Here is a 24,735-nt window from a genome sequence, read left to right as displayed (position 1 = left end):
TATTTATAATGATCAATTCCAGAATTAAACCAGGGGTAGGCAGACAGTATAGAATTGATAGTCCTATTATTTTGGCCGTGGATTAATTTAAAAGATCAATAACACTCAAATTTCCCTTTATAAAAGAATTAAGTTAGAAAAACTGCTACCCTGTTAGGAAGATGAAATATCTTTAAGAGTTAAACCAGCAATCACATGACCAAGCAATTTGGGGAAGCTCAACTCTGATGGTTGATATCAAAAGTTCTTTCATAGTTTTAGTCACTCATTAGAAGTGGAATAAAGGAAAGCCAGTATGTAATGAAAGGTTTTTTTCTGTTTGTGCACTCTAGAAGCTTTTATCTTGTATGAGTTTCTTGAATAAAGATAATGGGAATATTAAATAATATTTTTAAAACAAGTAGCTTGGGAAAGCTTGGTTTTACTGTCTTCTAGAGTTCCTTGGCTCCTCGAGCTACAAAGGACATGCTCACCTCCTATTATTTGGTAGGAATCTGCATGTTGCCACTATTCCTGAACACTCAAACCATCACAGGCACACTGCCTGTGGTATGTCTACATGTAACACACTGGTCCAGGGCAACAGGCTTCAAATCAGACAGAATCTGGTCTGAATTCTTTCCCCACTACTTCGTAATTGTGTGCTCTAGAAAAAACTTGCTCGCTCTTCCTATTTATGTACGTTTTATTCATCAATAATATGGAATTTTATTAAAATTCTTACAATTATTAAGTTTGAAAACACCTTTAAAACTTATAGTGAACTGGTGTCAAAGTGAATGCAGTAAATGATGATATGACTGTTATTGTTAAAAATGTTAAGATTTGTGTTAAATATCAATGACCTTTTACATAGTAATATAACACCCCAGTGAGTCGCTTACAATAAAACACACTAAAGATGGCAACGTGGCACAGACAAGGAGCACCTATGGAGAGGTCAGAACATCTGTGATCCAGTTGAGATTATGTCCTTTGCTTAGTGGCAGATCTTAGCAATGTCACTCTGTACGCCTCTTCCCTACAGCAAGAGCTTTGTGTAAGATGAATGGTGTTGTTCCTGCAGCTTGTCAGGGTCCCAAAGTTCAATTTCAGAGGTAGGGGTGTGTGTGTGTGTGTGTGTGTGTGTGTGTGTGTGTGTGTGTGTGTGTGTGTGTGTGTGACAGAGAGAGAGAGAGAGAGAGAGAGAGAGAGAGAGAGAGAGAGAGAGAGAGAGAGATATTCCTAGATGCTTCTAATCACAACTTCATTCTCAAGGATATATATTGTCACTAACACTACTTTTCTTAGTTGTAAAAGTTCCTGTTGCTGAAAACAGATTATCTCTGCCCATTTCTGTCCCTAATAATAAGTGCTTTCAATGTCCATAATTCTTATGTTTCAATTTCTTAGATCTTATGGTAAAAGATGATACATTATTCACATAATATAATTTCCCTAATGTTAACCTTGTTATATAATTGCTATGCTATTGTTTCAATTTTTCAGTCCATAAAATATCAATGCACGTTTATCATTATGTTTATTCTATATTGGCTATGAAATACCAGAACTCTCTTAAATTCAATTCCAAACAACCTTTTCTGAAGAGCACTCCAAAATGAAAAACAGCACTTTAAAATTTAGTTGACATGGGTTCCCACAATAAAACTGATAGCAGCCATTTAAAGTCCTTGTTAGAACTCTGAATTACTTTGTTATTGCAGATGTCTCATTATCTTAGTAAAAAACATGCACAACAAAAAACACCTGTCTAACAAAGAGAGGATTATAAAAAAAAAAAAAAAAAAGGTTTGAGTTTCTACACCTGAATATTTATATAATACAAATGAAACATTCGGGCACTTCCAATTTTCTCACAGCTAAATCAATATATCCATGTATCTTACAGGCAATGGAAACATGGGGTCAAATCCTGTACATTTTACAGTGCTGCAGATTTATATGGAAAATCAATTACTTCTACTTACTACAAAGTGTATCAGTTACTAGATATGTCCTGGGGACAAGTCTAAACCACAGCCAATCTTACAGTGTGTAGTACTTTTTGCATTTTAATGCTTTTGAAAATATTCCCAAAGTGTCTAGAAATGTAACAGGTATTTCTGAAGCCAAGTTACAGGGCAGAGGAGAAGAAAGAAAGTTTGCAAAGCTTGTTTTTACAATTTTAAGAGTATGATGCTATTCGCCAACTTTTTATTGCTTTGATTCAAATTAAAAAGGAGTCTATGTGACTTTTTTGCAATAAATATCAGGAGCAGTTACAACATTACTGCTCAGATTATATTTTTATTATTAAATGCATTTTATAACTTTTGAAATGAAGAACAGGATGATTAAAGACTCAAGATTAAATTCCAGATTTCAACAAATCTATAACAATGGGAATGGGAATTTGTGACCTATACCAAATAACAACCTAATCCATCCTAATTCTTTCTAATTGAGCCTTTGGCTGGAATGATAACAAACTAGGGTAGTAATAGGTACCCTATGCTGATTAGGAGCTCATTGTCACACATATTTTAGATGAATACAAATGTAAAACTGCATTACTTATTTTTGAACCAATAATATTTATTAGAGTTTACAATTGTAAATGACTGTCCTTGAGAGGAAAAACAATAAAAGAGTCTATAAGAGTTGAATAATGTCCTCTCGAAATTCATTATAACTGAAACATTAGCATGTGATCTCACTTGAATATGGGGTCTTGCAGACACAGTTAGTTAAAGATCTCAAGAAAAAAATCTTTCTGGATTTAGGGTGGGTCCTAAATACAATGATTGGTATCCTCAGTAGAAGAAGAGATGAAACAAGATGCACAGAGAGGAGGGTGATACAAAGGCCGAGGCCCAGATTGGAGCACTGCACCCACAAGCCAAGATCACCCAAGGCCTGTTGGCAAGCACCAGGGATTCTTTCTTGGAGCTTTGGAAGGAAGCAGCTCTGTCAACACACTGATTTCAAAAATTCAGGCTCCTGAACTGTGGCAATAAATTTCCATGGTTTTAAACCATCAGGTTGTTAGCAATTTCTTCTGGCAGCTCAAGGGTGAATATAGGTTCTTTGACAGTGAAAGAGCTAATGCTTGTCTATCAATCTTTCTTTAAATGATTTTACCTTCTGTAGAGGAGAAGTACTGACATTTTCTATACTTAGGGGATCATTCATTTTATAATATGAGCTGAATATAATATGGAGCTTAAATTCAATTTGATAAAATAACTCATAAATAATGAACAACTCAAACCAGCAAGTTTTGTTGGCCAAAGACTACTAATCTTCATCTATTTCAGTATGCTTCCTTCTTCCTTGTTCATCTGTTAGAGAGTTAGCATTAGTGGGAGGGAGTCCTCAATTTTGGTAACCAAAAGTTGTAATATACAATTATAGTCTTGATGTTTTTTTTTGTTTTTTTTCTTTACATATGCAATTACTCAGTTTATTATTGGTACAAAAGTAAGTAACCCTGACAATTAATATTTCACATATATACATTCTAAATATGAACATGAATGCACATTCTTGTTATAAATGTGGACTTATGCACCAGTACCATTTAAAAACTGATTTATTTGCTTAATGATATGCTTTAAGTATTTAATATGCAATTTAATATTTCTACACTGCAGCATTTTCAATAGATATTTAGTATTTCATAAAGATTGGGACTGAGTCTTTTTAGGTAACTGCCTATAGTATATTTAAAAGAATGGTTTGCTGTGAAAATAATACTGCAATGACATGTTCTTACTTTAAAAATTTGCAAAAACTAATACAATTGTTCCCTAGGATAAACCTGGACTTTGGAAAGCTGGGTAATATCTGTATGGAAATATATATATATATATATATATAAGCACATATATATGCACATTTAAAACCAGCTGTATGTAATACATATGTGCACATCACTTTCCAGAAAGATTCTAGAAATGTTCAATCCCCGAAACAGTATATGAGATTTCATATTACTCAAATGCTTTCCAGGTGTATCTTTAGACAAGAAAAATGGTAACTAATTTTTGATTTGAATTTCTCTGTTCACTAAGGAGATTGAACATTTTATCATGTTTATTGGTCATTTTTAGTTTTGTGAATTGCATATCCAATTCTTAGTTTTTCTATGGTAATGCTTTTCCTTTCTTTTATAAAAATGAGCTTATTCTATACTTCTAATATTTTTTCATTGGAGTAGGGTAAATAGTCACAAGTTTCAGGGTTTCAAACTTCTATATCTATAAATAAAGACACTTGAATTAAAGTATTCTTGGGGTCTCTTCTAGTCTAGTCTCTTACATCTTAGGAATTGTACTACAATATTTCCAACAAGATGTTTCAATTTGAGCAAGTTCTCTCAACATAAACGACATGTTGTGCTAATAATCCTATTCAATTATTTTTATCATCTTCCTATTACTTAATGAGGAGAAAAAAAAAAAAAAAACATAGGAGACTGGCTTTGTAAAAGCATTTCAAAGAACTTACTTCTAGATTCAACCATACCTGCCTGGGAGATTCTTTCCAGATTTAAAACAGGTAATGTGATTTTTGGTGATCTATCTTGTATGTTTTCTCACCAGATATAAATATCAAATAAAGAAAATACACCTTGGCGGTAGGAAATTCTCTTCATGAAAATTGAAACTAGTGTTCATAAAGAACCTTGACCCACTATGAATTCTACCAATATTGTTATAAAAGTAGAATTACTTGTGAATGTATGAAAAATAAAAAAAATTTCCCCTAATAACATAATCTACCATTTTTCTCCCTATCCTCAGCCCTGATGGTTGGGAGAGGGGACGAAAATCACTTAACTGTGGAGACAAATATTAGATAATTTTTTAAAGTTATAAGTTAAAAAGTTTTAAAATTCATTAGATAATAGTTGTTGAATCACAATGCTGAAAAGGTACTATGGATGGAAATTCCACAATACATGTATTAAAATGATGATCCAGAGCGAAATACATAGGAAAGGCATTATAGGGAATATGAAGTTAAAAATATAAAGGTTATTCTTGTTCAGGGCAATAAATGTCACCTGCCAGGAAAAAAAAAAAAATCAATGTTCCTTTGAAGTGAGAATATATTTTATTCCTAAAGCATTTAATTCATCTAAACCTTGCCAGACCGCACTGTGTGAACACTGACCTGTGAACAGGTACCAGAGATTGTTTGGCTCCAGTGTTTCCATCTCACCCCTGCGGGTTGTCTTTCTGTGTCGAATTTTATAGCCAGTAATAAATCCATTCTGTGTTCCTGATGGAGGAGGAAGCCAACTTACTTTGATACTCTGTAAAATAATAAATGTAAATTAAAACATAGGAAGAACAAAAGGACAACAGGACAGGGTCAAAAATGTGACCCAAACACAAGTGTAAATAAAACAGAGAGGCAAGAAGACAGAGGTATTACTTGCTAGGACCAAATTACCTCCAGTCCTACAACCTGACAGCATCCAGAGTTTTCTTATTTTAATAAAAATGCACATAATTCATTTTATTGATACATGTATTACCACCTCTTCTTTTCAAGCACACAGAAATGATAGCAAAATATTTTATATGTTCTAAACTTTAAAAAGAAAACTGGGAGGGAGGTGTGGAGACTGAGTCAGAGGAGAAAGCTGAAACCTAGATCCTTTTTTAAGAGATATTCCTGAAAAGCAAGGCAATTTATTTGAAAATATTCAGGCAATCCTGGAAATGATTCCTTCCTACATAACCGAGGGGATGAACTGAAAATTCCTAAGGCTCAGGTAAATTCCAGGTTCTGACCTATGCTCAGTAGACATCAGTTTTGGAGCAGTTGGGAGGTTAATCCTTTGCAGATACTGAATACAAAGACAGATTTAGATATCAGGGATGTAGTAAGGGCTACTCGGTAGAAGATGCGAGTCTTCCATGTCCTCTTCCTTCACCTATTATCCAGAGAAATGTGGAACAAGTGTATGCTTCCTAGAGAGAATATCAAGTAATCCTTCTCCAGAGAAAATTAATAACTTTATCCTTGAGAACAGGATCCCTGATCAACCTCCCATTAGCGGGGCCACCACTTAACGAGCCCATCAGACACGAGAATTTTTCACTTTGCAATCAGCTTTTTGTATTTCATTTTAGTGTAAGTCGACAATTTAAGACTTCTGTTAAATAGATATTACAGAAAACTTTTAGCATAAAAGGTAGAAGAAAAATAATATCCCAAAAGATAATGGAACCTCAAAGAAACAATGATAATACATAAACAGGAAGAAAAAAGTCATGGACACTCTTATAATCTAAAATAAAATGCATATCCATGAAAAGGATAAAAACATAGAAATATTAAAATATTTTAAAAGTATGACAAATATAATTGATTATACAAATCAATTATAGGTAAATTAGAATATAAATTCAAAGAAGTCTCCTAAAATTCACTGAATAATGAATACCATCATAGGGAACTGGAGAGAAAAGCTAAGATGATAGAGGTTTAGTCTATAATCTCCGATACCCAAGTGATTGAAAAAAATTGAGGAAAATAGAAGAGATAAATTAGCAAAATATATTAATAATGATTAACTTTCTCATAATAATATTGCAGAACAGGAAGAATTTGAAACTTTAGTCTGAAAGGGACTGTGGAATATTTTATATAATTAATGAAAAATAATCACATTAATGAAAAATAATCACTGTAAAATACCAGAGTCTCACTGGGGTGGAGATTCAGAATGGAGGGAAAAATAACAGGCCACAGAAAATGTGATCAAGAGCAATAATGTTATCAGGTTTCTCAACAAGAACATGCTAAGTTTGACAGCAATGGGACATACTTAAATAAAATTCTCATCAAGGGATTTCAATCTAGAATTCCATCTACTCAAACAATCAAGCAAAAGAAGAGTCTAACATATGTACAGAGCAAGGACATATGCTTATGTAAACACAGTGTTTGAAAATTCTGGATAGACATGGTTTTAAAGACATTCACCTGTGCCCCCTTTATCAGGAGGATGATGAAGGATACACTCTCTGAAACGGAGAGTGCAAACTTTCCTAGGGTTTCTAAGTAGGCCAAGAGAAAGAAAAAGGTAGTCCAGAATAGAAAAAGAAGTATGAAATTCTCAGGAGAACAATGAAGAAAATTGCAATGTGATATAAAGCCCGATATGATGAGACACTAGACTTAAAAGACCATGTAATGTATAATTCCATTTATATGAAGTTTAAGAACAGGCAAACTTAACTTATACTCATTGAAAATAAAAGAATAATTGCCTGTGGTCATTGTCCTGTGGGGCTGATTAGACTAAATGGGTAGAAGGAGACTTTTGGGGATGATGGAAGTCTTCTGCATATTGATTTTATGTTTGTTATAAGGGCAAACACAAATGTCAAAATTCACAGCTATCAACTGAACTCTACCCCTCCAAAATTCATGTGTTGAAGTCCTAACTCCCAGTCCTTCAAAATGTGACTGTGTTTGGAGACAGGTGCCTTGAAGAGGACATTAAAGTTCAATGATATCACTAAGATGGGCTCCAATTTGATATAACTGATCTCCTTAGAGAAGAATTGACTAGGATACAAACACAAAAGAAAACCACATGTAGACATTGGAAGAAGCCTGTCATTTATAGGCCAAAGGAAACCTCAGAATAACTCTGTGAACACCCTGATGGTAGATCTTCCAGCCTCCAGAACTGTACCCAAGTAAATTTTGTTGTTTGAGTCACCAAGTCTCTGGCATTTGTGGTGACAGGCCTAGGAAGCACACTCAAGCGACTGAACTCTTATTTGTACATTTTACTTTATTTTAATTATACTTCAAACAAAGAAGGAGGAGGAGGAGAAAAGGAAGAAGAATGTAGAAGAGAAATTAGGATGGAAATATGTGAGCACTAGATTCAGACAGAAAAATAAACCCTGAGATGTGATCTAATACTGGTAATTAAAGAGACATTTACAAAAGTGCAAAAGACAGAACACTAAAAGTGATGAACCAGGGTGTCTGTAGGGAATGGCTAGGGTAGAAGTAGAGAAGGGTCTACTGGTTTTTGTGATATGACTGTGGTGCTATTTTTCTTAAAAAATAATATCATGTAACACTTGATGAAAATTTAAGTTAATTTTAAAAATAAATATGAGGTGGTGGAAAGAAACATCTAATGATACAAGGAAGCCAGACCCAAAGTCAATGGACAGATTCCTAAGGCAATGGGCCACAAGCCCAGGTTCTCTTTGACCTATTTTAATCGAGTAGCATCATGGCTGAGGCAGGCCAGAAATCTCTAGGAGAAAGAAGTTCAAGATCCTTTTCCCACATCTACTACAGAATAAATGGTGCTCCACAGATAATTAAATTCTTTTGTAAAGGGAGATAAAAATCAGCTAACGTCACAGTTACTTACTCAGCACTTTGACAATTTTAAAGCGTGCCAACCTCAGTATACTCTCATTATTTATGCTAGTTATACTCTATGAAGTTGCTCCAATAATGACTTGGTAAATACTGTAATATTACTCCTAGGCAAAATATAGATTTAGGTTCCTTCACCTGTGGTTACAAAACTTTTTTCAACTTGTCTATACATAATCTTTTCTGCTTGTTAGGGAGACTTTATTATATCCTGTTGTTGATTCATTAACATTGAGTGTTAATACGTAAATCAACTTACATTATTTATCTCATATTTTCTCTAGAAGGTACATCACCATTGTTTTGCAATGAACACATCAGTGTTACCCTTGAGAACCATTTTAAACAGCAAAATCACCAACAAATACTCAAAAATGCAAAAAGATGGCACCAAAGCAATTGACCAAGGGACACTGGTTTCCACTATGAGAGTTGAAGCAACAGGGCAGGTGTCTCCTTGTTCAACCTCATCTGTGAACATGCACATGCAATGACTCAAATTTTTCACTGCTCTGTACAAGAACACAAAAGCACCATGGGTATTGATTTTTGGTTATAAACGAATTTTAGTAAGTACACAAACTTGTGGATACAGAATCTGCAAATGATGAGGATCAACTATAATTATGTAATAACATGTTTTAATAATTTTAGGGGACTCTAGTTGTATAAATGATCAGATTATTCAGGTTCTTAGAAAATATTTAAAAGAATTTGATACCACTGAGATCATTCACTGAGAACCACCAGTTCTATTCAGGTTTATTAACATTTACTTTTAACCTACTATAGATCTGGCAAAGATCTGCACACAGCACATAAAAATTGTTTTTTACACTCACAATGAAAATTCACTCATATGTTCTTTGTATAAACATGTTAACTGGACTCAAAGTGCCCAAGTAAATTGAAGTCATGCAACCAGGAAGCCACAGAGGCAGGATCTTAACTGGGATACCATAAGTTCAAATCTGGCATTTGGCACTATTTAATACTGCCTCCCACAGGAAGTTCAAGAGGTCCAGAGGCTAATTCATTTTAGTTATTATTATTCAAATATATCCTTGGGGCAAAGAAACACTCCAATGAATTATGATTTACCCATTCTGACTGAGGAAATAGACACATAAACTAAGAATGAAAAAATAAAACGCTAAGTACTAAAAGCAGAAGGTCCCAGAGGCACTAGAGGGACAAAGTCTTAACTTACATGGAGCCTACCCATCCCCTTCTCCCCAGCACGCACACATCCATGCACCTGAGTGGACATGCTCTTCCTTCCATGTGTTTTAGAAACTAGGAAATAAAACTAGAATTCAATGAACAGTCATAACGTTATTTATATTTTCACTATCATGTTATTCTTATTTTTCAATATTTCATGGTAGTAGTGGCAGATATTATCATCCAATTCACAATTTTTCAAAGGATGGAACTAAGGCACAGAACTAAGTAATGATTGGTCTGCGGTCACTCTGCAAGTTCATTGGAAAATTTCCCAACTGCTGAGTCCAAAGTTCTTATTGTTTCATATTAAATAAATAATTGGGGGGGGGGGTTCTATTTGATAGTTCTATATAAATTCTTCTATAAAAGAATTTATATAAATTTACATAAATTCTTATCAAGAATAAAACTGAATTTAAATAATTAGTTTTAAGGACATTGAATAAACCTTCCCATAAATGCCTTTAGCAAATCAAGGGGAACCATTTTCTAAGAATGACAGGTTGTTTTTGAAATCAAAATTAACTTCAAATAATAAGTAATACAAATGTAGATGTGAAATCTTAGATTGAGAGTTAGAACCTTTTGATTTCCAGTTAATGTCTGCTGTGGCTTTGCTGAGTGACCTCTCCTAAGTCTTATAAATGACCTAAAATCTCAATATATGGATCAAAAGTGGGAGAATAATTGTGCTTAGTATGTCTACCAAATGACTGTAAATCACTTGTTAAGCCTGGAGATATTAATTATGCTAATGATTACATGAGTAATACTTAGTTTTTGACAGATAATAATTTTTCTTTATCATAGTTCAGGATTTCCAGTGATTGCATAAAATTATTCCCACATAACTGGTGCTTTAATATCAATGCCTAATAGCAATTAATTAATAGAATAAGTTATACACTCTACACTCCAGGAGGCGAACCCCCTCAATGGTTATTATTCATCTTTGGAAGTAATTTTATCATTTTTATTCATCCTCATCTGTGGGTAGCAGTTCAGTTTATGAGCATCTTTATGATTTCTCATCGATTTCAAGCAAGTACCAGCAGATTGCAGACTGGTGATCAAATTTTCTTCTTCTAAGGATCTTTAACAGATGATGTGGCTGGGTGCTTCAAATTATATTGTTTTGGAAGTTAAGAGAAAGTGTTCAGCCCACTGTTTCCTTATTAAATGGTATAACATACCTAATTTTCTACATGACACCTGTCTGCCACCGTGTAAGTAGCTCAGACTTCATTACCCAGTCTCTCTCCAAGCCACTTAGAGTTGTCCCCACTATGGAAACATTCCTTTAAACCAACTTCATTTTCATAGGCAAGATTGGTAATGATTTTTATTAAAAGCACTTAACACATGACTTCTGACTTTTGAAAAATCAGTTCTAATAGCTGTGACTTGACTTTTGGTCCTTTTATTACTTAGGAGAGAAAAATTAATATTCTGAATTATTACAATTTTCTATCTTCATCAAGGTTTAATTTCTTTCATTTTTATATTTAAAAAAAAAGAACTATAAACTTTTTCTCAATTCCTTCCATTTCTTATTTGATTACTATAAAATGAATTATTTTCTGAATAAGTTTGATAGAGGACAGTTAAGCTTATTAATTTAAAAGAAAGGACCTGCTTGGACATATATAGCCCAAATGCCAGGGGAAGCCCTCTATAAGTCAGTGATGTGAAATTATTCTTTTTCTTTTCTTTGCATTGATTTTTATTTTGAAAAACTTTCAATCCCTGGAAGCCACAGAGTTCAGAGGTTTCTTTATGGTTACATATAGTACAATAGTTGACATTCAGTATAATATTGGCATTGGTATAATCTATACTTTTTTTCTGGTTTTCATTTTCTTCTTTTTTTTCTTTTTGAAACTTTTTACAGACTGCATTCTGATTCACTGTACACAAATGGGGTATCACTTTTGTTTTCTATGTTGTGCACGATGCAGATTCACACTATTCGTGTAATCATACATGTACCACAGGGTGACGATGTCTATCTCATTCCACCATCTTTCATACCCTTGCCCCTCGGGCTCTCATTCACTCTATGTAATCCAAAGTTTCCTCCATTCTTCTCTTTCTCCCCCCCCCATCATGTGTCATCATCCACTTATCAGAGAAAGCATTCAGTCTTTGGTTTTTGTGGATTGGCTTATTTTACTTACCCATGATATTCTTCAACTCCATCCATTTACCTGCAAATGCCATGATTTTTATTCTCCTTTATGGCTGATAATACTCCAATTCTGTATATATACCCACCAATTTCTTTATCCATTCATCAATTTGAAGGGCATCTAGATTGGTTCCACAATCTAGTTACTGTGAATTGAGCTGCTTATAAACATTGATGTGGCTGCGTTACTGTAGTATGCTGATTTTATGTCCATTGGGTATAAATAGAGGAGTGGGATAGCTGGGTCAAAAGGTGGGTCCATTCCAAGTTTTCTAAGGGACTCTCCATACTGCTTTCCATAGTGGCTGCACCCATTTGCAACTCGACCAGCAATGTAAACTGTGCTTTTTCCACACATCCATACCAACATCTATTATTGTTGTGTTCTTGATTATAAGCATTCTAATTGGTAAGATAATAGATTTTGGGGGGGTTAATTTGCATTTCTCTAATTACTAGAGAAGTTGAGCACTTTTGCATATATTTGTTAATCACCTATATACCTTCTTCTGTAAAGTGTCTGCCTAGTTCCTTAGACCATTTATTGATTGAGTTCTTTGTATTTTTTGTGTAAAGTTTTGTAAATTCTTTATAAATTTTGGAGATTAATGCTCTGTCCGAAGTGTGTGTGGAAAAGATTTTCTCCCATTCTGTAGGCTCTCTTTTTGCATTATTGATTGTATCCTTTGCTCAGAAAAAGTTTTAGTTTGAATCCATCCCATTTATTGATCCTTACTTTTATTTCTTGTGCTTTAGGGAAGTCTGGTCCTAAGCCAACATGATGAAGATTCGGGCCTACTTTTTCTTTTATTTGGTGCAGGGTCTCTGGTTTAATTCTTAGGTACTTGATCTATTTTCAGTTGAGTTTTGTGTAGGGTAAGAGATAGAGGTTTAAATTCATTTTATTACATATGGATTTCCAGTTTTCCTAGCATCATTTGTTGAACAGGCTGTCTTTTCTCCACTGTATGTTTTTGGCTCCTTTTATTAGTATGAGATAACTGTAATTCTGTGGGTTTTCTCTGTGTCTTCTATTCTGTACCATCAGTCTGCTTGTCTTTTTTGGTGCTAATACCATGCCATTTTTGTACTATGGCTCTGTAGTATAGTTTAAGTAGTTCTGGTATTATTATGCCTACTGCTTCACTCTTCCTGCTCAGGATTGCTTTGGCGATTTGAGGTCTCATTCTTCCAAATGAATTTCATGATTGATTTCTCTGTTTCTATGGGTAACATTATTGGGATTTTAATTGGAATTGCATTGAATCTGTATAGCACCTTTGGTAGTATGGCCATTCTGACAGTATTAATTCTGCCTATCCAAGAACATGGGAGATCTTTCCATCTTCTAAGGTTTTCTTCAATTTCTTTCTTTAGGGTTCTGTAGTTTTCACTGTAGAGGTCTTTCACCTCTTTTGTTAGATTAATTCCAATTTTTTTTTTTTTTTTGAGGTTATTGTGAATGGAGTGGATTTCCTAATTTTCTTGCAGTGGATTCCTTGCTTACATATAGAAATGCATTAGATTTATGCATATTGATTTTATATCCTGCTACTCATTATGTTCATTTATGAGTTCTAGAAGTTCGTTTATGAGTTCATTTATGAGTTCTAGAAGTTTTCTGGTGGAGTTCTTTGAATCCTTTAAATATAGAATCCTGCATCTGCAAATTGTGATAGTTTTGAGTTCTTCTTTACCTATTCATATCCCTTTAATTTCTTTGGTCTGTCTAATTGCTCTGGCTGGAGTTTCAAGGATGATGTTGAATAGAAGAGGGGAAAAAGGGCATCCCTGTCTTGTTCCAGTTTTTAGGGGAAATGCTTTCAGTTTTTCTCCATTTAGAATGATGTTGGCCGTGGGCTTGGCATAGATAGCTTTTACAATGTTTAAGTATGTTCCTACTATCTCTATTTTTTCTAAGTTTTGAGCATGAAGGGGTCCTATATTTTATCAAATGCTTTCTCAGCATCTATTGAAATAATCATATGATTCTAACTTTAAGTCTAGGGATATGGGTCTAAAGTTTTCTTTCCTTGATGGGTCTTTGTCTGGTTTTGGTATCAGAGTGATACCAAAGGCATGGTAGCATCATAGGCAGTGAACTTCATAGAAAGTTGGAAGGTTTTCTCTCCTTTTCTATTTCATGGAATACTTTGAGGCGTATTGGTATTAGTTCTTCTTTGAAAGTCTTGTAGAACTTGGTTAAGAATCCATCTGGTCCTCGGCTTTTCTTGGTTGTAGGCTTTTGAGGTTTCTTCTATTTCAGTGCTTGAAATTGATCTGTTTAAACTGTATGTGTTCTCCTGATTCAGTTTGGGAGGCTATGTCTCCAAAATTAGTCAATATCTTCAATATTTCTATTTTGTTAGAGTATAGATTTCAAAATAGCTTCTAATTGTGTTGTGTATTTCAATGGTGTTTGTCATGATATTTCCTTTTGCATTGTGAAATCTAGTAATTTGAGTTTTCTCTCTCAAAATTACTCTTTTAATAGAATTCATTAGACCATTACTTAATTTCTTCTCACTCTAGATGCATGAATGGTAAGAGTCAAAAATAGAATAAAATAATTGATATACCACATTTTTTTGAAAGTCACACTTTATAACTTCTATCCTCTCACTCTACATAATTCATTTCACATAACCATTTTAGAGTACTCTCTTTAGAGTGAACTTCTGGGTAAGAAAAGCCCATTGTAGACCCTCTCCAAACATATTCAGTTATTCTCATAAGGAGGTCTTTGATAAGATGGGTGTTATCTGGCTTACTTTTCCCACAGAAGGGACTTGGGAGCTACCATCTGAAAGGAAGTCCCTTTGGTGCAACTGGGAATGCCTTTGCTGGAATCTAGGAGGAATCTATTAAATTCTAAAAGTAATTCAGAATCAGTTTTAGACTCTATGTCTTCTTTCTTTTCTGTATTTTTGGTGACTTGGCTCTCATGTGAAGGTGAGAGTAAGAAACAGGCTTCCAGTCCTTGTGAGTTCCTATGTATTTTTATTAAAGAGTGTCCATTGGCACATGTACAGAGCCTACTTTTATTGTATACCCATCTGTCATTCATTTTTATGAATTCAACCTTATTTGTCAAATGTCCAGAATATTGGCTTTGCTAATGGTCCCCATGCCTACAGTGTCACAGCTGCTCACACACAGCAGTCATCTTCCTTGTTCCATGCGTGATCCTGAATGAGCGATGTAAGTCCTCTGAGTCGGTTTTCTGATGTGTAACATGAGCTCCTTACAGTGCCCAGCTCAGGACTGAGGTACATATTTTGGAGACATGGGGAAATACTTGGAAATTCCATCACTGTGTGGGTACATAATGACAATGAAATGAACCATGAAGACTTCGAGAGAAGTGGGGAAGAAGGGGGGAAGAGAGGAAAGAGAAGAAGGAAAAAGAGAGAAGAATCACGGATGGGTGGCCAAGAGGAATAAGGCAAAGTGAACAGAAGGGGAAGTGAGCGGGCCTGCTCATTTGCTTACGACCCCACAATTTAACCAATTTTCTGTTGTCGATTTAAAGGAGCATTGAGAGAGATAAATCACCTGGCAAGATGTTGCAATTTCTGCTCTTCCCTGAGTATTTAGTGAGCACCTTACTCTGTGTAGAGTATTAGTCACATTTCATATTTTAGCAAATAGAACCTTCAGGCATGGGTAGTGAAGAGGCCTTAGAAGGGGGTGGAGAGCAGAGGAATGCAGAAAGGTGAGGAGACCCAACTCAAATTTTTGGAAACGAATTTAACAGGAGTTTGTGTGAAGGAGGAAAATCATCAAGAATGACTTGGGATTTGAACAACAAACAACTTATTAGATCACCATGCATTCTACTGGGGATAAAGTTGTCAAAAAAAAAAATTCATTTTAAAAAGTCACAGGATATACCTATGAGAGTTCAACAATGGCGATCCACAGAGGGCCGAGAGAAAGGTTGCCCATATTGATAAATTTTAGTTATTATAAAAACGGGCATTTTTTCTAATTTTATCACTTAGAAAAACTGTTACCAAATATAATTCAGGATAATAATATTTTCATAAAATCACAATTACATAGTCACATTTAATATTTAACTTTTGACTTTATCTAACATTTGGTAAATATCTCATAAATGCTGAAAATATCTAGTCAAATTCTATCCTGGGATGGAAATTAAATCTCTAATAAAACAGTGCATATACTTTATTATGTGTATAACGTTGTTAAAAATTTCCAAAACTATGAAAATCTATAAACTTATGTGCTAACTATACTAAATCTATAAACTTAATGTACTAACTGCATAAATCAATAAACTTATGGTAACAAGAATGGATTTGATAAAATGTCAATAAAATATTATGGTGCCCTATATTTCTTCAAGCTTTTATATCTTATTTTCATTGAATTGACATGCTTTCACTTTAGTGTTACAAATATATAATCTCTTGTGAGTAAGTGAGGCTATATAAAGTTGGGTAACACTGAAATTGGCATTCTTGGGTTCATGTAGGTAACTGTCATTTAAAACAAAATAAAGTCACATTAGTAACACTATCAGTGTGACACATTCCAAAGTGAGAAGTCTGCCACAGCTACCTGAAGTTTGAGTTAAATAGTTGCTAGATTGATACAAATTGGGTAATACTTTGATTTTAAATAACATTTGATGATGAGTCTTAATTCAGGCAAGAAAAACTGCTTTGTTTTATAAAAACAAATGAAAGCTAACATGCAGTGATGTTATTTAATAACTGATATAATACAATCCTTTCTTCATTGATACATTTATTTAGCCACAAAATAGTTTTATCTTTATTTCTGCCCTAGTGGTCCCTTGTCCTTATAATTAGGCAAGTGGGACTCTTATGGAGAGATGAAGCCCTTCCTATTCTACACTCTAGGAAATTTCTTGTCTTTGTTTCTACAATAAGCTAAGGCAAGCTAAGACAATCTCTAAGGTGCTCAACTCCAAATCAAATACTACAAATCTACTTTGATTTGGTCCCAGTTCTGGTCATGGGGTTCCCTGCTGGGAGCTGTGCCTTGCTTTCTTGTGATGCTTCTTCACCTTGTTAAATCTGCCTGGCGACTCCAAGACTCCAAGACTGACACTTGTCACCGTCAGGACTCTCCTGTGACCCCCCTCAAGGTACTTCACTCCCAATACACTCCTGCCCTCTTATCTAGTTGTATTAACCACCCTGCTTTCACCCTCTGAACCTCCAAAGGCCTACTGGCCTTCTGATTAACCACCTAAATGTCCCCTCAGCCTGTTCTATGCTGCCCATCAGGCAGAGCTCTTACCTACCCTGCCGCAGCGTTCCTGAATAAACATCCCTGATCTCCACACTCCTTTTGGTTTAGAGACAGGACCTCTTCCTGACACTGGCTCTGATCTCCATGCCCATCCCCACAGATGTCTATTTAGGTATATTCAATGAACTCATCTCGGTTAAAAAACAGATCATTCATACACAGTGAGAGATATCTTCTGGAATACGCTCTGTTCTTATGTTTCATTTTTATGTTTTCCAGCCAAAGTAAACTGAAATAAATAAAAATTGATGCTGGGAAATGGACATGCCACCAGTCCTCTCTGCTCCTTGAATTCAAATCTTTGAAAGCTTGACCTTCACAATTCCAAAGCAAAAAGGGGGCTAAAAAACTTCCCCAACCCACCTCATTTTGCAGCACAGGAGACTCAAACCAATACATTAGAGCTCAGTTAGATTTCAAATCTTCCATGTGAGATCCCAATGCATCACTGTTACAGAGACACAGGCTTTCAGGTAGGATGATGATTTTGCAGTCTTGGAGGAAAGTATTTTTTATACATTCAAAGTAACATTTGAACACTATTGCCTGGATTATTTAAAGACGAGACTCAGGTCTCAGAAGGAAAAGATGGAGTAGTTGTTGAGAGCTGCCCACAAACCCTTGTATAATGATGGGTAAGTTGAACCCTGGTTCCAAACTTGCACAAGTGTTCTATATTATAAGTGCCAGTGATCTATTTAATGATTAGCTCAAATTCTACAGACAGGTGCATAAAATCATACTTGAAGCATTCATAATTCCTATAAGTGGTTCTTGGAAAATCTTAGTACATGTTCTATCAAGCACGCAGTTCTGAATTTTTGTTTAGAGAAAGAACCGTGTTCTGCAAATAAGAGACATTCAATAAATATAGTAGGATGTATGAGCAGGAAGTATACTATTTCACGCTCAGATTTTTCATTGATTGCTAAGTGGTAGTAGGAATCATTTACTTAACAGTCAATCATAGGTCACAAGATATACCTATCTTCCATCATTTTGATAGGTGATTAGTGAGAAAGGCTAGAAAATGCAAAATACTGCAAGATCCAAAGTTTTACTCTTGTCTCACTTTTTACATTGTTTATTAGTAGTAGAAATAGAACACGTAGCTGTTTTGATTTATACCAAAAGGACACCAAAAATAAAAGCATGGTTTTTAAAGAATTGAGTCATGAGGTCACTTAGCCTTACATGATTGGATTTTGTAGACCTATATATAATGAAGGAGTAGTGATTCTCACAGAGGCCAGATGATTTCTATAATTCTCAATCTGATCACAACAACTATATTAGAAGTCTCTGAAAGCAACAATCTTTTACCGCTCAGGATTCCTTCAGTATAATGTTGGAAGAGGTGGTTTCTTTATGGAAGATTGGAATGTATTCCAATGAGTGGTCCACAGAAACCTCACTTTCCCTTCTGAGTAACAAAAACTGGCTCAGAGTTGATGGTCAGATAGATAACTATTTTGGTTTATATTCTTGGGAGAAAAATCAGTTAATTTTTCCTAAATTAATAAAGTAAAGTATACTTGAATACCAAACACAGAGTGTAGTCTAGTCCAAAGGGAAGGATAAAATAAAAGGTGGGGGCAGGGAGCAGGAGAGAAGGAGAGGAGAGAAAAGAAGTAGTTTTGGTGTGCACCTACCACCTTCCTCTTTTTAAGCTCCTGGATTAAAAATGGATTTTTGTTTGTATCTGTGATAATTCGCTTCATAGTCTAGTAGCCAGGCCTGTTTTCTTCTAAGTCCTAGAAATGGGGAATATAATTTCTAGGAGGTATTCACTTTGGACAAAATTCCATTACAATAAAGCAATTTGGTTGTTCCCTAGAGTCATGATAAAGTAATACTACATTAATACTTTTCAGAATTTGTCAGTATCAATAGGTTTATTCCCCAGGGCCCTCCGTCATTCCCTGGAAGTAAGCTGGATGTTTAGGGACACTCATTAACTCTTTGAGATCACTAGGTCCTTTCTCAGACTATTCATTTCTACTAAATAAAAGTACTAAAAGCTATATAATAGCCTTGACACAGTAACTAAAGCAAAGAAAGCCAGAATAGAAATACATCAGGGGAATTACGGGTAAAATCACACCTTTGGAGGCACAGGAAAATGGGCTATACATAATTCACGGCAGAAAATATCGTGTCCTCTTATTTTCCATTTCCTTTTCTGTTTGCCATCTTGAAACCAAGATATCATTCAAGATGTGAGGTCATGATGAACTTTCAGGAGAGCTGATTTGTCGTGTCCCAAGTCAAAGAGAAAAGAGTTCAAATACTGATTCATGCCACGTGAAAATTCATTCACGTATGGGGATAAAATACATTTATCAAGAACCTGCACAACCAGAGAAATGAAAGTTGTACCCCATCTGTGTACAAAATAAAAACTAAAAGAACAACCGAGAAAAACCCCAGGTATTGCAAAAATGCACTTATACTAAAACGACCAGGGCATCAGAAGAACTCTTAGAAATGAAAATTAGTTTCTAGGTTTTATCTTTAATTAGCAAAAACAAAAAAAATTAGTTTTACAATGTCACATTCTATTTGTAAAGTTGTAAGCCATAAACTTCAGAACTATTGTCACAAAAACTCATTCTAACCCAGGTTTAAGGTAAGAAGTGTAACTACAGTTGAGTGTCACAGACCACAGCCCTTGCTTTTAGGTACAATTAAATTTAGACAGGGCCAATAATCAGGCATACACAATGCAGCTGGATCTATATTAAAAACAGAAATAAGATCTTACTGTGAAACAATTTTCTCTTAAAAACAGCAGAAGTGGCTATTTAACTGAAGCATATCTTCAAGCATACTGTCAAATTAGGCCTTAAGTAATTAATCTCTGAAAACCAGCAGGCCTTCAATCTCAGAGCAGACATCTCAAAGGACATGACTTACCATGTCATTACATGGGACATTACAATGTATTATGAGGTCATTGTTACAAGTACAGTATTACAGAGTACTTACATAGCTATTTATGTCGTGTAAAATGAATTGAGACTAAATATTTTACTTGTGTTGGAGAAATACGGGAAAATATTTGAGTTTCAAAGGTCAGGTGAGATTATAGGCCCGACCAACATACTCATGTTAACAGCTGGCTGCTTTGGGAACCACAAGGGTTTCAGAGTTCTTCTGCTGGAAATGAATATTTGAGGCCTCTGACAAATATTCCTTCCAAAGATGAAGTAAATTGAAATCATTTTACTTCAAATTGTCTCTTCAAATTCAATCTTCAGGTAATGCCAGAAGACTGGTCACAGTCTAATTTATGTGGCACCATCTTAACCTAAACCATAAATATCCAGGTGTCAATAGAACGTTGGGAGTTAAAGCATGTTATATGCAATGTATTCATAAATGGGACACCATGAAACTAGACAGAATAATAAATAGTTGTCCTACGTTTCTTGCTTCAAATATTTTGGAATTAAATGACATTACTAGATTTTCAGAACCCTCTCTTCAAATGCACTAGTCTAACATTTTCATTCCTTTTATTTTTTAATTTAATTTATTTTTTAATAAGCTAATGCTTCTAGTCAATTTTGGAAGATGTATTTGCTTCCCCCCACCCCCAAATTTCTTTACCTCATTTCAATCTATTCTTGAAAATTCTTACTGAGCCTAGCAGATGAGTTTTGGTAGTCAAGAGCGAAGGCTTCTGTACTTGCTACGTGGACGTGTGCAAGATCGGGAACCTCAGGGCTCTCGAAGAATTGCATTGCTGGACTGAGGAGGCAGTCAAGTGGCAGAGCAAGGTTCTGCATGTGTAAAGGTGGGTTTGATTCCCAGAAACCACACACACATACACACACACACACAACACACACACACAGATGAGGTGTGGAGAGGATGGTATTAATTTTAAAAAGGAAAAAAAATTAATTAAAAACCTCTATTTGGATTGCTAATGCCTCTTTGAATTAAGGTTCATTGCCAATTTTGCTATTGCTTGCATTCATTGCTTTATTACTCTATTCAATAAATGTCCTGAGTGCCTGCTGTGTTCCAGGCATAATGTTCAGTCATATTTGCTGCTGGGTGCCTGTAAGGCCAGTTACTTGGGAGGCCAAGACAGGAGGATTGCAACTTTGAGGTCAGTCTGGGCAATTTAGCAAGACCTTGTCTTGATGATGATGATAATAGTAGTAGTAATAATAGTAGTAGTTTTAAAAATGGGCTAGGGATATAGCTCAGTAGTAGAGCACTTCCCTTGCATTGATGAGGTGGTTGACTCTATCTCCACTACTGAAAAACAGAAAAACAGTTAGATCCACCTGTAACACTTTGCTTGAAGAGCATGATCTTTTGCAGGAATAGTTTCTATCAGGCTGTTGGTAGGTTGGTTTAATTAACCTAGGAAGCTAAGTAGATAAAGTATACGATGATCTTTTGAAAAAATAGATTCTGGCCTTAAAACAAGAATTTATGCTGGGCATAGTAGTACACACCTATAATCTCAGCTCTCCAGGGAGGCTGGAGCAGGAGGATCATGAGTTTGAGGCCAGCCTCTGAAATTTAGTGAGATCTTCTCTCAAACAAACAAAACAAAAACAAAAAATAGGAAGAGTTGGGGATATAGCTCAGTGGTAGAACACCCCTGGGTTCACTCCCCAGTACTGGAAAAAAAATTATTCCTCCAAATTATAACTGTCATCATTTGATGAATCATGACATGCAAATAATATTATCTAGGGTTTGCTTCTTCTTGCTGGGCTGCATTTCATTCATGTGATTCAGTAATTAGAAAGTATAAAATAATTTTGAGTTATAATAGTACAGATAAAATGTTTTCTTCTGAGCTTGAGCCTTTCTTATAAATTTCAATGAGTTTTTCAAAAGAATAAATGTCAAATCTTTTTGTCATGCAGCTATTCTACCTGCCAAATTCCTATAAATATGTGAACTAATTAATGCCTGCAAAGACCCATCGCAGGTTGACAGTGATGCCCACCACAGCCTCCTGGCAAAACAGGGTCCATCAGCGTTTAATGAACTTGACATTCCTATATAATGGCCCCAGAATTTGCCAACTCCGGATACCCAAGGCCCACAACCATCTGCAGAATGTTGTCTGTTAATATGTAATAAACCAATTAAAATTCACAGACTCCTCAATAGCCAGTCAGGTCAATTCTGATCAACTATACCAATTTTATTTATACGTGCAGAAAGAACAAGTCCTTTTCCCACTAAATACAGAGAACTGACTGAGAAAATAGTTGGGAATGTATTCTCAACGATTCCAACTTCAGAACGGTAAGAGGTAGTTCACTTCTGGAAAATAAAACATGGGTAACTATCAATACTCCAATCAGTATTTCAATTAAACATGCAATAATTATGCATCTAATTGATTAACAATTAGCAGCACCTGTAGTTGGCTATAATTTTAATTACTGATTACATTATGACTGATTACTTAAAATGATATCTGCATGAACACCACTAGACTATAAAGAAAGGAGTAAAACAATTCTAAAATAATTAGCCGATTAAAACTGAGATTAAAGCCAACTCAATAAAATTGTTTTTAAAGATTTCTATTTTAAGTCAAGTTAATGGATTTTCTTTAACATACTCAACCTGGAGAGAAGCTGACCAACAATCATTTTAATGTAAATAACCTACAACTGTCTTGGAAGATAAGGTGGTAATTCAGAATATGCCTCTGTCCCTCAAAACAGTGGGTATTAGAGAGAAGGGCCTAGTGACACCAGGAAAGAACAGAGTCCCATTTCTAATCCGCTTTATTAAATATTCATGTTTTAGATATTGAAGTTTTGTTGATTCATTTTCTTGAATTATGACAAATTCATTATCTTCCAAACAGGTCCTAGATTATATCCTAGCTATAAAAAGAATATAAACAATAATGCCAAACATGGTTTTTCTGGAAGAAAAAGTCAAATTTTAATGATATCCCTTAAAACTATGCCATAACACCAAAACATTTTGGTGTGCAAAGTACACATTTTTATTTGGTGTACTAAGAAAGGATTGTTGCAAATTAGGATTATGTGTATACTCTGGAGGAACCAACAACTCCTCCAAAATTGAAGGAAATTTAAAAATAAAAAATTCTACTCAACTCTATATTATTAAATTTTTTTTTAGGATTAACGATCTCAAATCATTAATGAGGCACCAGCTGTGTAATGTTTTTACAACCTATGTGTGATAAATGAAATTTTTGTGCAAACGACTTTTTAAAATATATTCAGTGAGTTAAGACATTAGATATTTAAATTCTTTGTTATTAAAATCACAAACATATACAGAATTAGAACACTATAAAATACTGCTTTATAACCCCTAGGAGAATTTTGATCAGAAAGACAGAAGCATAACTTTGGAGGGGCTGTGGAGACTTGGAATCCCCCTATATTTTGGTGGAAAAGTAAATTGGTGCAGCTGTTTTGAAAATAGTCTAGGAATTCCTCAAAAGGTTAAAAATAGAATTAAATATGACCCAGCAATTTGTTCCTCAGTATATATCCAGGAAAACAAAAAATATATATATGTAACTGCACAATAGAAAGCAATATGGAGATTCCTCAGGAAACTTGGAATGGAACTACCATTTGATCCAATGATCCCATTACTTGCTATATACCCAAAGGACTTAAAATCATCATACTATAGAGATGCAATCATATCAATGTTTAAAGCAGATCAATTCACAGTAAGCTATGGAACCAATCTAGATGCCCTTCAACAGATGAATGCATTAAGAAAATGTGACACATATACAATGGAATATTATTCAGCCAAAAGAAGAATGAAATTATGGCATTTGCTGGTAAATGGATGGAACTGGAGAATATCATGATAAGTGAAATAAGCAAATCCCAAAACAACCAAAGGCCAAATGTTCTCTCTGATATGTGGATGCTAATACACAATTAAGGGGTAGGGGGAAGAATAACATTTCATGGTATTAAACAAAGGGGAATGAGGGGAAAGGAGAGGGTTGAGAATAGGAAAGACAGTAGAATGAATCAGACATGACTTTCCTACATTCATATATGAAAAAATGACCAGTGTAATTCCACATTATGTACAACCATAAAAATGGAATCCTAATTAGTATAAGTCATACTCCATGTATGTATATATGTCAACATACACTTTAATGTCACGTGTATCTAAAAAGAACAAATTTTAAAAACCACAAATGTTTATTAGAATCATTATTCATAATAGCAAAATGTGTACACATTTCAAATGCTCATTATCTGATGAATGGGTAACCAAAAGTAACATATGCATACAATGGAATATTATTTAGGCATGAAAAGAAATGAAGTACTTGATATATGCTACAATGTGGATGAACCTTGAAGGCCTCATGCTGATTGAAATAATCCACTCACGAAAAATCTCACAAAATGTATAATTCCATTGATATGAAATGTGCAGAACAAGAAAGTCTCTAGAAATAAAAAGTATATTAGTGATTACCTGTGTTTGGGGGCTGGTGTGTTGAAGACACAAGAGGTGACTATCAAAGGGTACAGAATTTCTTTTAGATGTGATAAAAGTTACAAAACTAATTGTTCTGATAATTGCATGAC

The 24,735-nt window shown here is 34.7% G+C and overlaps 1 protein-coding gene across 2 annotated transcripts in view; it reads right to left on the bottom strand.

The window, feature by feature from the left end:
* DCC (DCC netrin 1 receptor) overlaps positions 1-24,735 on the bottom strand; it is a 1,229,995-nt gene that overhangs the window by 229,662 nt on the left and 975,598 nt on the right. For both annotated transcript variants that reach the window (XM_079109018.1, XM_079109019.1), the window contains exon 13: positions 5,161-5,302. In XM_079109018.1, coding sequence (XP_078965144.1) covers positions 5,161-5,302 — 142 coding nt within the window. The remainder of the gene's footprint in view (positions 1-5,160; positions 5,303-24,735) is intronic.

Source organism: Sciurus vulgaris, assembly GCF_902686455.1.
Source record: "Sciurus vulgaris genome assembly, chromosome: 13".
Lineage (NCBI taxonomy): Eukaryota > Metazoa > Chordata > Mammalia > Rodentia > Sciuridae > Sciurus > Sciurus vulgaris.
The sequence above is the reverse complement of the archived record's forward strand: the minus strand, read 5'-3'. Positions and strand labels throughout refer to the sequence as shown.